Raw genomic sequence first — 15996 nt, forward strand, 5'->3', positions numbered from 1 at the left:
AGCAAAACAAATGAAGACATGAACTATATTTGAATATGTATGTTTCTAATGAGGAAACATATTTTGCATGACTTTATATGTCCAATGGGCATCATATTTCTTGCTTTTTCAAGGGTGACTTGCCCAGGGCCACAGAGCTAGTAAGCGTCTGAGACTGGATTTGAACTTGGGCACTTAGGTGCCTACAATAATATCACAAATGTCATGCCATGGGCAGAGTGATCCCAGTGCAATGGGCTGGTCAGGAAAGACTTTCTGAAACTGGGTAGCCAGCTGACCCCAGAAGGATGGGTAGGGTTTGGATAAGGGGAGAGGGGTAAGAGGGAATGGTAGGACATTCTAGTTGGGGAAATGATGTGAACAAAGACACAGAGGCTGGAATATACATGTGTGTTGGGGGGATTAGTGAGGAAACTCTTCTGTTCCCTTTTTTATTTTATTATTTTTTTTTTAGGCAGTTGGGGTTAAGTGACTTGCCTAGGGTCACACAGCTAGTAAGGAGGAAACTCTTCTGGCTGAAGCTTGACCACTTGGAGCCTTGAATATAAACTAGCCATTTAGAGAGAGTGTGCTTTGGGATAATTTGGAGCAAACTTTCTCTTATTGGAATGATCCTGGGTTTGGGGAAGTCACCTGAGCTCAACATTCCCTCTGCCCCTTAAAAAAAAAAGTAACAAAGAAGTTTTCATTTTCCAGAGGCTGCCCTCAAGGCCGAGGCCCTGTCCAAGGCTGAGGCCCTGGCCAAAGCTGAGGCACTGGCCAAAGCTGAGGAACTGCTCAGGATTGAGACCCTGTCCAAGGCTGAAGCTGTCCTCAAGGACGAAGACCTTCTGAAATCCGAGGGCCAGTTGGAGGTACTCCTTCAGGGCCCATCGTCGGAGGTCTTGTCATTGGAGCTCCCCTCGTTGGAGGTATCCGACAAGCCCGAGGAGCCCTGCCAGCCTGAGGTCCCCTTCCTACCTGAGACCCCCTTCCCATCTGAAGTCCCCCCTAAGGCCGAAGTCCCATGTGTGTCTGAGGAGCTGTTTCCATCAGACACTCCTGCTGAGCGAGAGGCCCCACTGCCATCTGAAATCGCTGCATCTGAAGCTCTGTTCAAGCCCAACGAGTTGTCCAAGGATGAGGTCCTCCCCAAGCCTGAAGCCTTCTTCAAGGGTGAAAACAACTCTGAGCAGACAATGCAGCCTTCCCTGGAGCAGACATTTGTGGAGTTGCAGCCTCTTATGCTAGACATTACCTCTCCGGAAGCTGAACAGATCACAGGGCAGCTGGCCATTTTCGATGAGCTGGAGGTAAAGCTGTCCAAGATTTCCTCTGGGGCTGCCAACAAGCTGGATATATCAGAAATCCTACTGCAGGTATCTTTCGCTTTGTGGTGACTTGATGAAAGGAAGCTTGCTACCCTTGGATTTGTAAAGCAGGGTACGCCTTCTAAAGCAGTATGTTGGAAGGGCATGACTAGAATTTGTAATCATGGTGCCTCTCCTCCTTGATGGCCTGGGGATGGGCACAGTAGACTTCAGGGACCCTGGAGAAGGGAGGACAAATCTAGCCCTCCCAGAAAACTGGGGATACATAGACTGGATTTTGTAAATCAGTAACTTCTCAAGGAGGAGTCCATTCTGTGTCCTGTCTGGGAAGAGCCCGCCAGTGACTTGGTTAGGGGAGGCAAATGCCCTCAGTTATTCCTGGGGCAAAGGAGCAGTGGGAGATGGAGGAAGGGAAGGAGATGGAGGTGTGAGGCTGACCTTGAAGTGCTCTTGTCTGAGCGGTGGGTGGAAGAGGCCATGGGACTGGAAGAGTGAGGGATGTAGAACATGCTTCCTTCTCTCATGTGGAGGAATTCAGCTCAGCCTTTCACTTCTAGATTGTCTTTGAATATTCCTCCTCCTCTTTCCTCTAACTAAAGAACTCTATTTCCCCTCTTCTTTTCCTTCTCTCACCCATTTTTCCTCTCTCCCCTTCTAGCCTTCACTCCCTTCCTCTCTCCTCCTTTCTTCTCTTGCCTTTTCTTCTTTCCCTTCTCTCTCCTTTACTTCCTCCTTCCCTTCTCCTCTTATCTCCTTCCTCCTTCTTTTTCTCTGTTCTCCTTTGTTTTCTTCTTCTCTTTTCTTCCTTCTGTCTTCAACTTCCCTTTTCTCCTATTTTCATTCACCCCTTTTCTCTCCTCCCCTTCATTACCCTAGGTGAGTCTTGTAACTTCTCTGGGGCTCATCTGCAAAATGAGGGGATTGCATTCATTGACTTCTAAGGACCCTTCCATCTATGATTCTCTGATCCATCCTCTCTTTATCCCCTTTCTCCCTCCCCCTTTCTCTGCCTCCATCTCCTTCCTTCTCTCTCCTTTCCCTTTCATCTTTTTCCTCCCCTCCATTCTCTTCTTCCCTCTTTCTTTCTCCTCTTCCTCTCCTCCTCTCTTCTTTCCCTTTCTTCTCTCCTTTCCCCTTCCTTCTCTCCCTCTCTCTCCTTTCCCCTTCCTTCTCTCCTTCTCTCCCCTCTTCCTTTCCTTTCTTCCTTCTCTCCTCTCTTCTCACTTTCCCCTTCATCTTTCTTCTCCTTCTCCTATCTTCTTTCTCTTCTCTCTTCCTTCTCTTTCCTCCTCCTCCCTTCTCTTCTTCTCTATTCCTTTCCTCTCTTCTTCCTCTCCTCCCCTCTTCTCCTCTCCCCTTCATCTCTCTCCTCCTCCTCCTCTTTCTCTTCTTCCCTCTTCCTTTCTCCTCCTCTTCCTCTCTTTCTCCCCTCTCTCCTTCCCTTCCCCTTCTCTCCTTCTCTCTCCTCTCCTCAATGCAGGGGGAGAAGGTGTTGAATGCCAGTGTTAAGGGAGGAGGTGAGTAGTTGGGAGAGGGTGCTGCTGCTCAGATCACCCCATTCCTTTTTTCATCCCTCCCCATTTCAAGTATTCCATGACCGACCTGCTGCTGCTGAGTGACATGAAGCCTGAAGCCGACCCTGGCTTTGAGACAGTGCCCAAAAGTGTGAGTAGCTGCTCACACCTGCCTTCCCCACATAGAAGTCTGAACAAGGTTCTAACCAAGACAAGGTTTCTAAAGGTCTTCAGTCCTGCACACATCGCCTCCCTTCCAGGGTTGTTGTGATACAAATTCAGAGAAGCAGGAGCCTTGCTTGTCAACAGTGTGAGAGATTCATCCCTTTCCCTGGTGCCCCCATTGAAGGGTCCCCCAGCATCTCCCCGATTCCCAGAATGCCTTGCTACAAAGCTGCCATCCTGTAGTTATGGAACTGGACTAGTTCTATGTTATCCAGGAATTGGATTCATCCCATTCATTAAGCCCCTGCTGTGTGCTAGAACAATGGGGATAGAGGGACAAGAATGAATGGGTCACTGCCCTCAGGGAGCGTATATTCTGCTGAAGAGATACACTACATACATGGAGCAGTAGATACAGGCCACGTGCCACATAGATACAAGGTGGTTTCCGGAGGGAGAGAGTGCTGCTACCTGGGGCCATCAGGGTGAAGCCCATTGTAGGAGGTCCCACCTGCCCTATGCTCAGATGACAGGCTAGCATTGACTCCTGGTAGGGACTCCAAGCAGAAACACTCAAGTTTCCTGAACTCAGTTCCTTTGAAACGAGACATAGCTCTTCTTGAATTTAGAGCTGAGAGGGTCCTTAGAGGCCATGGAACCCAACCCCATCATTTTACAGATGAGGGGAAAAAGCACAGCATCTCTCAGGTAGTAAGGGTCGGAGGCAGGATTTGAATCCAGGCCCCTAGGCATTGCAATAAAGCAAGAAATTATTTTTGTTTGTTTGTTTCTTTAAGTATTTGCTTTAGACTTACTGGAGTTTGAGGAAGGTAATTAATTTTCACTCAATGTATTTGACTGAAATACAAACTTTATGCTGGGTTCAGTGAGGGGAAGAGACAAAGTTTAATTAGGACACTCATCCCAGGTCTCATAGAGCTTAGAGTTTGGCGGGAAGATGAGTCACAAATGATAATATACAGTATCACTGTAGCAAGTACCTGTGCCTGAGATTCTGTGCCTGAGATTCTGTGCCTGAATGAATGAGTGAAAAATGAAGTGTTTATTAGGTAGCAGGCACTCTGCTGAGTGCTAGGGACACAGAAGCAGAAGTCAGACAATCCCTGCCCTCAAAGAGCTTCCATTCTACCAGGGGGAAACGGCACAAAGGGGGGAAGCAGTGCCCAGGAAAGGGCGTTTTGCTTTGAGAAGTCACAGGGATGGGGAGTGGAGTCATAGGACTTCAGTGTCTAACACCCCCATTTTACAGATGTGGAAATGGAGGCTCAGAGAGAAGTGACTCACCCAGGGTTACACAGCTAGTGTCTGAGGGAGGATTTGAACTCATGTCTTCCTGACTCCCAAGTCTAGCGCTCTCTTCCACTATTCCATGCTAGACTCTAGGTTCATAGCATCTCAGATTTAGCGCTAGAAGGGAGAGTAGGCAGTGGTGGAATTGATTTGATTACGGTGTCCAGAGCAGTCATGGAATCATAGATTTAGGGCTGAACAGACGACAGGTAATTGAGTTGAACCTGTTCAGTTAAGCAGCCAGCAAGCATTCAGTAGTTTCTTCCCGTGTGCCAGGTAGCGGGGCACGACACAAAGGCAAAGCAGGCCCTGCCCTCCCGGAGCTTACCTGAGGAGCCGCAGGCGGCCAGGAGATTGCTGGAATGCATGGGATTTCTGGTGCCTGGGGCCAGCCAGCCAGAGTGGACCGTGTGCAGTTGCGCTGACTGCCTCTCCAGTCAGAACAGTTCAGCCCCAGAGCAGATCTGGGGGAAGCTTTCCTGGTGGGCGAGGTGGCACTGTGGTGGTCAAGGGTGGGCAGGAATTCAGCAGGGGAAGAGAGGAGGGAGGCAATTCTAGACAGAAAGCATAGAGTAAGCAAAGGAGTGGAGGTGGGAGAGTGCAGGCTGACTTCTGGGGAAGGAAAGGAGTCCGGTTTGGCTGGAGCATAGCACTCCCAGGCCCACAGAGCAGAAGAGTGAGTGGAATAGGTCCATCGCGACCCCTCCATTCCCTCCAGTGCCTGACGTGCTGGCCACCTCCGTCCCTCCTCTGGCCCCACCTTTCGAGCCGGCAGAAGCCTCATTCTTCTTTTTGCTCCTGCCCAGGAGGCTGAGCAGCCACCACAGATAGCCCAGCACGTGGGGATCCCCAAAAAAGAGAGCGTAGGAGTGGAAGTGGCGGTGGTGACAGAGGAAATCCCTGCGGCTGTGGACCAGGAGCAGGTGCTGGCCAGGTGAGAGCTGGAGGAGAGGGCTGCTCTAGGGCCCTGCAGGAGAGAGGCTGGGGCGGGCACAAGCATTGCGGGAGTCCATGGGCCTCTGGGCTGATCAGAGAAGAGAAAGCTAACCAGATCCACAATAATGGAGGGATGGTCTGCAGAATAAGGGAGGTGAGAGTGCTGCGCCCTACTCTGCCCTGGGCAGACGACATCTGGCACATTCTTTCCATGTCTGGGACCATAATTTAGTTGACAAGCTTGACGAGCTGGGATATATCCAGAAAAGGGTAACTAGGCTGAGGGAAGGGGAATGGAAATTGATATGCATACCCTCCCAACTCTGATGTCCTGTGTTCTAAGTCCCCTCCCAGCTCTGACATGCTGTGTTCTAAGGTTCCTCCCATCCCTGACATTCTGTGTCCTAAGGGCCCTCCTACCTTTGACATTCTATGTTCCAGGGCCCCTCCCAGCTTTGACGTCCTGTGTTCTAAGATCTCTCTCTGCTCTGACACTCTATGTTCTAGGGCCCCTCCCAGTTCTGACATTCTATGTTCTAAGGCCTTTCCCAATTCTAACATTCTGGGTTCTAAGGCCCTTCCCAGCTCTGACATTCCATGTTCTAAGGCTTCTCCCAACTCTGACATTCTGTAATTCTGTGAAATAGATTCTGAAAAATCAGCTTGGTTCAGCAAACATCCCCCCTTCCTTTCCTGAACGTTATGCCCTGCCTAACCCCAGGTATGTTTTTGTGCCCTGGTATGCCTCATATTTTCTCAGGAGAACTTCCCTGCTGGGCAGAGACCTACAAGGACAGACAATAGGCCTCTGCAGATTTGCCCAGAGTCATATAGCTAAGAAGTATCTGAGGCAGGATTTGAACTCGGGACTTCCTGCATCCAAGTCCAGCATTCAGATCTACTGTGTCACCCTACTGCCTTGCTGACTTGACCCATTTAGAAGTAACACTGCTTCCCCAGCCCTACGCTACTTCATTTGCCTCACCAGTATCTCACACATACACACAGATAGGTGTGTCCTCTTGGAAAAGGAAAAGTCACGGTGCAAGACTACACAGAGTCACATCTGCATGGAACTGCCACTAAGGTTGTGTGTCAGGAGCCTTGTCCGGGGCGTCAGACTTTAATAGCTCTCAATTATGTTTTCTACTTCACTTTCCACTTCTAGCACCTAGTTAGCAAGAATAATTGGTCAGCACAGGAAGCCATCAGAGGAGGCCTCCATTTTGTCCCTGGGCTGGACCCCGGGTGAATGTCTCATACTCTTACTCTCCTCTTGGGACCTAGCTGTGTCCCAGGGTCTTCGGTTCCCATCACAGGGCAGTGTCAGGAATGTCCCCTGAATTGCAGTGGTCTTAAAAAGTTGATTGGAGGATGGCTTTTGTGTCATTTTCCCCAAGCTCAGTGCATATTTGTGCCTCCTCTCCCAAGGTCAGGGACCTCTCCGAATGATTCAGCTTTCTGCATCAAGCTGGCTTCTCTGGTGCTAAGGATTGAGCTTGTGTGTGTGTGTGTGTGTGGTCACCGTTAGCTCTGCAAGGGCAGGGACCAGCACAGTACTCTGCAAACAGCAGGCCCGTAGAGGCTGAATGAATGCATGCATGAATGGGTCTGGGCCATCTCCAGACATCCTGGTCTATATCTGGCCACTGGACCCAGATGGCTCCAGAGGAGAGAGTGAGGCTGGTGACTTTGCACAGCCCTGCCTCGTTTATATCCAATTCATTTGGAAGTCAGGCATCACCTTCCTGATGTCAAGATCCTCTTAGAAAATGAAGGCCAAACCCAATCACAACCACAGCCACACAACATGAATGGATGCTTTATGACAAAACTCGTTGTGGAAAGATGATCTCCCTGACCTGGTCCCCAGCTGCTCTGATGAGCCCCAAGCACCCCATTGTGCCTCCTGGGCTTAGCCATGCTTGGAAAGAGCTTTCCACTTCATTTTTTTTTTTTAGGCATAGTAAATGTCAAGTGTTTGGTCTGAGGCCGAATTTGAACTCAGGTCCTCCTGACTTCAGGGTTGGTGCTCTATCCACTGCGCTACCTAGCGGCCCCCTTCCACTTCGTTTTTTTAAAAAGTTGTACTTTTTTTTTTTCCCTGCATCACATTCATTTCTCAATATTTCCCTCCAGCATCCTACATTGAGGGAACCATCCCAAGTGTAACCTCCTTCCAAATTTGGCAAAACCATGCAACATATTGATGTGTGATAGTATATACAACATTCCACACCCATAGTCCCTCACCTTTCAAACAAAGGAGGGAGGTGAATTTTTTTTCTTCCTTCTCCAGGGCCAGACTTGGTCATTAAAATTAGACACAGTTCAGGTTCATATTTAGATCAGGTGGCATGTTCTTTAATCTGGGAGTCAGGAGATCAGAGTGGCTCTGCTACTACCTTTGTGACCTTGGGCGAGTCCTTTCTCTAAATCTGAGCCTTGTATTACTGACCTTCCAGGACTATTGTGGGGAGAATATTGTGTAATCCTTGAAGTCTTAGGGAAGAATGAGTTGCAGTCACCAGCATTATTATTAATTTTAACACAAGGGAGAAAGGAAACTCAGAGGGTGCACTGGGCTCTCCAGGAGAGCTGGGAGCAGGCTGAGGCTGTCTGGTGTCCCAGGCACATGGTAATCAGCGCCCAGAGAAGAGCTTGGGTTGTGCTGGATGTCTGGGGGTGGGAGAGCTCCTGACTGCTTAGCCAAGCAGGATCCCATTTGGTAGCCAACAAAGGCTGCTGATTTAGACAGTTTAAAATCAAACACCAGCTGTGGGAAAGCAGGTCTGAGGAAGAGGACAGAAAGGAAGGGCAAGGATCTCTCAGTGAGAGCACAGACCCCTCCCAGCTCTGACATCCTGCATTCTAAGGGCCCTCCCATCTCTGACATTCTGTGCTCTAAGGGCCCTCCCAGCTCTGACATCCTGTGTTCTAAGGTAACTCCCACTCTGACATCCTGTGTTCTAAGGGCCCTCCCAATTCTGACATTCTGTGTTCTAAGGGCCCTCCCAGTTCTGACATCCTGTGTTCTGAGGGCCCTCCCAGAACTGACATTCTGTGTCCTAAGGGCCCTCCCAGCTCTGACAGCCTGTGTCCTAAGGGCCCTCCCAGCTCTAACATCCTGTGTTCTGAGGGCCCTCCCAGAACTGACATTCTGTGTCCTAAGGGCCCTCCCAGCTCTGACAGCCTGTGTCCTAAGGGCCCTCACATCTCTGACACTCTGTGTTCCAAGGACCCTTGCAAGTTCATTTACAGATATTTTCTACCAAATGGAAGTTTTTAATGAGAAAAGTGTTTGGGAACAGAGATACTCTTGTGTTCTCTATTCCTGGGGAAATAGCCATACAACCCAACCTCTTTCACTAAGGGATACATTAAAAATTTCATGTCCCTCAGACATCCCCTTGAGTGTCAAAAGTAGAGGAAGTTAGGGGCCCCTAGGTGGTGCAGTGGATAGAGCACTGGCCCTGGAGTCAGGAGGACCTGAGTTCAAATCCAGCCTCAGACGCTTAATAATTACTAGCTGTGTGACTCTGGGCAAGTCACTTAACCCCATTGCCTAACCAAAAGAAAAGAAAGAAAGAAAGAAAGAAATAGAAAAGTAGAGTCAAAAACCTTAGATAATAGATTCAAAAAGTGAAATTTGACTGTGCTCTCTCATTTGACCCACTAACAGTACTCCAAGGCAGATTGGGTCAGTGCTATTAGCTCCATTTTGTAGATAAGAAAACTTAGAGAAATGAAGACTGGTACAATATCGCAAAGACAGTGGGGATCACCACCAGGTCACCAGGGTGTACCAGTGAAATGTTCACAATGCTTTAGGAATTTCTAACATAGGAATATGAGGCATCCTTTATCAGAGAGAAAGGAAGTCTGTGGCCAGGAATAACAATGGAGCCTGGAGGGAGAGAGAGGTGGTGTAAATGTTGCCAGAACTGAGGAGGAGTACCCTGGTTTGTGACTGTCCTTGCAAGATTTCAGGAGGTCAGCTGTAAGATAGCCATGCCTTTAAAACATAGAATGTTAGCAACACAAGTTATTAGAGCTGGGAAGGGCCTTAGAACCTAGAATAAGAGAACTGGAAGGGACCTGAGAACATAGAATGTCAGAGCTGGGAGGGCCCTTAGAATAGAGACTGTCAGAGCTGGGAGGGTTCTTAGAACACAGGATGTTAGAGCTGGGAGGGCCCTTAGGACACAGAATGTCAAAGCTGGTAATGATCTTAGAACACAGAATGTCAGAGCTGGGAAGGCCTTAGAACCCAGAATGTCAGAGCTGGGAGGGCCCTTAGAACACAGGATGTTAGAGCTGGGAGGGCCCTTAGAACACAGGATGTCAGAGCTGGCAGGGGCCTTAGGACATAGAATGTCGGAGCTGGAAGGGCCCTTAGAACACAGGTGTCAGAGCTGGGAGGGCCCTTAGAACCCAGAATGTCAGAGCTGGGAGGGCCCTTAGAACACAGGTGTCAGAGCTGGGAGGGGTCTTAGAACACAGGTGTCAGAGCTGGGAGGGGTCTTAGAGCTCATCTAGTCCAATTCTTTCATTTTATGGAAGAGGAAATGGGTCCAGAGAAGCAAAATGAGTTGCCCTCAAATGGCAGCATGAGTTCGTGGCAGAGGCTTGAGTGAGATCTGAGTTTCTGGGCCGCTTTCCCAGCCCAGGCCATTTCTTTCTACTGGCCAGTTCTGCCTACGGCTCTTTTCATTCTCCCCTCTGAGGGCCTGGCCTGGCTGGAGGCTCTCACCCTTCCCCCTCCCAGCTGGCTCTCTCTGTCTCTCACTGTGTGTCCCAGGCTGCACATGCTGGAGCAGCAGGTGGTGGGAGGAGAGCAAGCGAAGAACAAGGACCTGAAGGAGAAATTGAAGCGGCGCAAACGCTACGCAGATGAGCGGAAGAAGCAGCTGGTGGCAGCCCTGCAGAACTCTGATGAGGACGGAGGTGACTGGGTGCTCCTGAACGTCTACGATTCCATTCAGGAGGAAGTGAGAGCCAAGAGCAAGCTCCTGGAGAAGATGCAGAGAAAGGTAAATGCCAGCCTGGAGCAGGCGTGGAGCGGTGGATTCAGTGCCAGTCCCGGTCTGCCGTTCATCTCCCCTCTCCAGGCGTTTGCACTGGCTGTGCCTCATGCCTGGAGCACCTTCTCTACTCTTCTCTGCCTCTTGGCTTCTCCAGCTTCCTTCAAGAATCACTCAAATCCTTCCTCCTGTAGGTGGCCTTTCCTGTTTTCCTTTTTCCCTGTTCACAAGGATGCTTGTGCCTTCCGCTTCCTCTGTCCATCTATCTTACACGTAAGCGTCTTGAGGGCGCTGACTGTCTTTTGCTTTCTTTGTGTTCTGAGCATGGTGCCTGGCACATAAATACTTGTAGTCCGACCCGGACCTCGTACTGATCACTTTTCTTCTCTGCGACACAATTTCCCCATCCGTAAAATCGGGGGACTGGACTGAATGATTTCTAAGATCTCTCCCTTAGATAAGAAGCACATTAGAATGCACAGGTCAGCATCAGGGCCAAAAAGACCTGGGTCTGAGGCCCCTGTTTGGCACGCGCCAGCCGTCTGACTGCAGGCAGGTGACTTAGCCCCTCAGTGCCCAAGCCCTGGAGATTACAGACAGTATTCACGGGGGGAAGAGAGGAAGTGCTTTACCAGGCTTTCTCTACCAGGGTGACATCAAAGGAGTGTTTTCAAAAAGAGAAAACCACAACAAAACACAGCAACCAAATCTCCTTACCGGTGGTCCCCACTGCCCAGCACCTAGAACTCACTGTAGCAACAGCTGAGCCCCCCCAGAACACATCTCCAAATCTGTCAGTGACCCCATGGTATACCAAGGAGCAGTGGAAAGGACAATGGGTCTGGAGAGAGAGGACCTTGCTTCCGATCCCACTTCTGCCCCTTAGTACCAGGGTGACCTTGGGCAAGTGGTCTCTCTGGACCCCAGTCTCCTCATCCTTCAGTTGAGACAGTTGGATCAGATGGCCAGCAAAGTCTGATCCATTCATCTGGTCTTCTTTGCCAGACTCTTCTCTCTCCTTCACTTCTCGAAACCCGATTGGTTACCAGTTACCAGTTGGAGGGAGCTAGATGGTGTCAGGAGGACCTGAATTCAAGTGCTGTGTGATCCTAAGCGAGAGACAGCCTCAGGTTTCTCGTCTATGAAATGGGGATGATAATAGCACCTACCTCCCAGGGATGTTGTGAGGATCAAGTGAACTGGGCTCATAATAAAGGAAACCATTTATATCGAAATACAATTATCAAGAATTTTTTAAAATCGAGTTCACAGGCCCCAGGCTTAAGAATCCCTAATTTATAGCTTTCTTCTGATCCAAGAATCTGGTAACGTGGGAAAAAAAAGGAAATGAGTTTAATGCAGCATGATGTCTTTTTTTTTAAATGTATTTTATTGACGCCTTTTGTCTTTCCATCATAGTCATTTCTGGGGGCAGGGGGAGTGGTGAACCCATGTCATTCCCTACAGATCGAGTGCTCCCTTGTAACAAAGCAAAATCACCCGATGTGGTGACTGCATCTGTAGATATGGGCATATGGTACTGTGCCCTGGTTACATCCCATCTTAATGCCATGGGGACAAGTTGTTTCATTATTTGTTGTCCAGAAAAACCATGTTGAAGCCATGCTGGTTCCTTGTGAGCAAGACTTACTCTTCCATATGTTAGAAAAGTATTCCTTTCTAGAATTCCACCAGGGATTGAAGTCATATTCACTACCTATAGTTTGTAAATTCTATTCTCTAAATTCCACCCTCCCCCCCAGCTTTTTGGGAAAATTTCATTTGCCCTTCTCCAATCTTGGGGTACCTCTCCTCTTCCTTCTCCATGACCTTTAAGGGATCACTGAACGTTGGCTCCATATTCTGCCCATTTTCAGTGTCCTAGGAAGCAGTTCACTGGGGATGGGTGACTTGAATTCATCTCAGGCAGCTGAGCAATCTCTGATTACCTCTTTACTTAGCTTGAGTATCAATTCCCTCTTAGCCTTTGCCACAAAGGTTACCAGTTCATAGGAGGAGGGAAACTGAGAATTATCTGGAGAGACTGATCGATACGGGTGTATTGGGAACTCATCAACCAGCTTAAATGTTAAAAAAGAATGTACCAAAGATGGAAATTAGGGCAGGTAACAGCGGTTAATGCAAAGCCTAGCACAATCCTATAATAATAGTGTTAGGAATGCTAAAGCTCAGAATGAGCTGAGATTTCTGAAGAAAGCAAAGAATGACAAAAATAGAATTTAAAGCTATCTAGAGGAGCAGAGCAGGATCAAAGAAGGGACGGGTGAGATGTTGGTAACTGATGACAGGGCAGGCAGAGCTGACTTAGCACAGAGCCTGGCACATAGTAAGCCATAGTAGTAAATGCTAATCGAATGACTTATTTTCCTTCTATTTTCTCTGCCAAAGAGAATGACTTTGAGTCCTGGAAAGGAAAGGACAAAAATGGCTATTTTTTTTCTTTTAAATAATGGTTTGAAAGGAGTCCAGTGATTCTTTGCAAATCTCTACTGGCTACTACCCAAATCCCTCTGGCTTTCATCAAATGACCAATAATAGCCCCCAGACCAATCAGGAGCTTAGATAAGTAAGGAGATGGTAAGGGCACTTAGCTCCCCTGATGAATTCAAGGCATCTGGCCTGAATGCACTACTTCCTTAAACAACAAAAGAGCTAGCTGGATCACTCGGCGTGATACTTGAAATATCATGGAGAAGGGGAAAGTTGTCACAGGATTGGAGAAGGGCAAATGTTGTCCTGATTTCCAAAGAAGGGAAGGGAATCAAGTCTGGAAACTATAGGCAGTGAACTTGACTGATTCCTTAGAATGGATGATTAAAGAGAAGGTTTGTGATTATGTAGAAGTGATCCCATGGTCCCACATGGCTCCAACAAAAACAGATCTTGCTAGACTAGACTTAGTTCTTTCTTTTCTTTTTGACAGGGTTGCTACACAGATAGGCCTGGAGAATGTTATTGAGTTTACCTTGATTTTACCTAAGATTACCCAGTAATATATCTCACATTATTCTTGTGGAAAAGAGAACAGTGGGGTAGAGATGGTCTGATTAGATGGATTCATAAATGGTTGGATAGCCGGCTTGATGATTTGATAAAATCTCAGACGTAGGTCTGCGGGGAAGTATCTCAGCTCTGGCCAGATGCTGTTTGATATTGTTATCAATGAATTGGATAAAGGCACAAGTGGGATCTTGCAGAGAAAATATGTGCATTAAATACGTTTCCGTCATGCATGAGTTATAGCACTGAAGACTGTGAGTTTAAAGTTAATGAATCAACAATATGATACATCTAGAAAAAGGAAGAGAAAATTCTCTGGTCTGCAGACTTCTCTGTGATGTGCTAAAGTAAATATAACCAGAGGTCCGCAGGAACTTAACTTTGTATTTTCCCTGGGAACAATGGTTCAATATTTGCTAATTCAGTGTTCATGGTGACTTTATAGAACATAACTATTGTGAATGATGAGAATTCATGGAATTTTCTTTCCTTCCTCCCCCCCCCCCAATTTAAAAGAAACAAAACAAAAACAAAATCTTTACAAAAACTATACATAGTCAAGTAAAACCAGTTCTCTCATTGGTCACATCCAAAAACTATATGTCTCATTTTACATATTTAGTCCATTCTTTCCCTGACATAAGGTGAGTAGCACGCTTTATCCTCTGTCTTCTGGAGTCATGTGTGATCATTTTGCTGACCAGAGTTTTTAATGCTTTCAGAGATGTTTATCTTTTTCAATGTTATCATTATATAAATTGTTCTCCTGGTTCAGCTCATGTCCCTCTGCATCAGTACATATGAGTCTTCCCAGGTTTCTCTAAAATAGTACCTTTTGGAGGCAGCTAGGTGGCACAGTGGGTAGAGTACCTGCCCTGGAGTCCAGAGGACCTGAGTTCAAATAAGGCGTCAGACATTTGATACTAGCTGTGTGACCCTGGGCAAGTCACTTAACCCCAATTGCCTTGCAAAAAAAAAAAAAGTACCTTTTGTCATTTCCAATGGCAGAATAATAATATTCCACTACATTCATATACTATAAATTTGTTCAGTCATTCTCTAATAAAAGGCCAACTCCCTTTAGGTTCCTGTTCTTTGCTACTACAAAAAAGAGCTGCTATAAATAATTTTTTACTTATGGCTCCTCATGAAATGCCCTTTACTACTAACTCACTGACTGATGTTCTTGTCTTTCAGGCTACAGGCTGGAGAGGAGGGGAAATGTCATTGAATGAATGAATGAATGAATGAATGAATGAATGAATGAATGAATGAAACAAACTATGAAATGCCCTTTCCCATCTCATGCATCAGCATGCTTGTCTTTTAGCTGCGGGCTGCAGAGGTAGAGATCAAAGATCTACAGTCAGAATTTGAGCTGGAGAAGATTGATTACTTGGCCACCATCCGCAGGCAAGAGCGAGACTTCCTGCTTTTCCAGCAGCTTCTTGAACAGATGCAGCCACTGATTCGACGGGACTGTAACTATAGCAACCTTGATAAGATCAAGCGGGAATCATCCTGGGATGAAGAGAATGGCTTCTGGAAGGTGCCAGAGCCTGTCATTGTGAAAACCAGTCTCCCTGTAGGTAAAGAGTTTGGCTGCGTCTGACCTGAAAGGCGCCTAGAAATTGTTACCCTCACCTTTGCATGGGTGCTTTCCCCTCCTTCTTCAAGTGTCACAGAATCAGGGAATGTCAGAGGTGGGAGGGCCCTTAGAACACAAAATGTCAGAGCTGGGAGGAGCCTTAGGACACAGGATGTCAGAGCTGGGAGGGCCCTTAGAACACAGGATGTCAGAGCTTGGAGGGCCCTCAGAACACAGAATGTCAGAACTGGGAGGAGCCTTAGGACACAGAATGTCAGAGCTGGGAGGGCCCTTAGAACACAGGCTGTCAGAGCTGGGAGGGCCCTTAGAACACAGGCTGTCAGAGCTGGGAGGGCCCTGAGGACAGAGAGTGTCAGAGCTGGGAGGGCCCTTAGAACACAGGATGTCAGAGCTGGGAGGGCCCTTAGAACACAGGATATCAGAGCTGGGAGGCCCTTAAACAGATGCAGAGCTTAGAACACAGGCTGGAGGGCCTTAGAACACAGGATGTCAGAGCTGGGAGGGCCCTTAGGACACAGGACGTCAGAGCTGGGAGGCACTTATAGTCATCTAGGGCAAATATTTCATTTTACACAGGTAAAATTAACATTAAGTTAGTGGCGGAGACAGGATTCAAACCCCTTTCTTCTAGCGCCTAATCCAGTCATCTTTCTAATACGAAACACTGCCTCCCTCCCACCCTCTGCCTAATTCTGTCTTCAATATCTGCCCTCCCCCTCCATCTCACAGCTTTCTGGCTCCTTTGAGCCTTCAAACAAACCCTAAAATGTGCCCTTTGAACCAAACTTGTTTGTTCTTGGGTTGGCCACTTACCTTTTCCTGGCCTCAGTTTCCTTATCATACACCCAGGGATTAGACTAGATGGTCTGTAAGTTTATTTCTAACTCTAACCATGCATGTTCTAGGGGACCTTCTAGATCTGCCATGATGTGTTCCACCTGTGCTGTCAGAGGCAGAGGAATGGCCTCAGTAGCCTCCTTGCGAGTCCATGTTTTCCCGAGGAACTGTCATCTGCTCCCTTAGAAGCATCATCTTTTCCTTCCTCCTTAGCCAAGGTTTCCCTCTTACTCCTAAGCCACAGCTCAGTGTAGTAGAAGCACCCTGGG

The 15996-nt window shown here is 47.8% G+C and overlaps 1 protein-coding gene across 12 annotated transcripts in view; it reads left to right on the forward strand.

The window, feature by feature from the left end:
- The window catches only part of KIF17 (kinesin family member 17), a 60717-nt gene that overhangs the window by 36813 nt on the left and 7908 nt on the right, over positions 1–15996 (forward strand). For 7 of the 12 annotated variants that reach the window (XM_020973153.2, XM_020973142.2, XM_020973143.2 and 4 more), the window contains 5 exons: positions 697–1358; positions 2898–2975; positions 5107–5234; positions 10038–10269; positions 14612–14870. In XM_020973153.2, coding sequence (XP_020828812.1) covers positions 697–1358; positions 2898–2975; positions 5107–5234; positions 10038–10269; positions 14612–14870 — 1359 coding nt within the window. The remainder of the gene's footprint in view (positions 1–696; positions 1359–2897; positions 2976–5106; positions 5235–10037; positions 10270–14611; positions 14871–15996) is intronic. The other 5 variants (XM_020973151.2, XM_020973152.2, XM_020973149.2 and 2 more) reach the window with 2 other exon arrangements.

The sequence above is a fragment of the Phascolarctos cinereus genome, unplaced genomic scaffold, assembly GCF_003287225.1.
Source record: "Phascolarctos cinereus isolate Bilbo 61053 unplaced genomic scaffold, phaCin_HiC Scaffold_726;HRSCAF=1367, whole genome shotgun sequence".
NCBI classification, from domain to species: Eukaryota; Metazoa; Chordata; class Mammalia; order Diprotodontia; family Phascolarctidae; genus Phascolarctos; species Phascolarctos cinereus.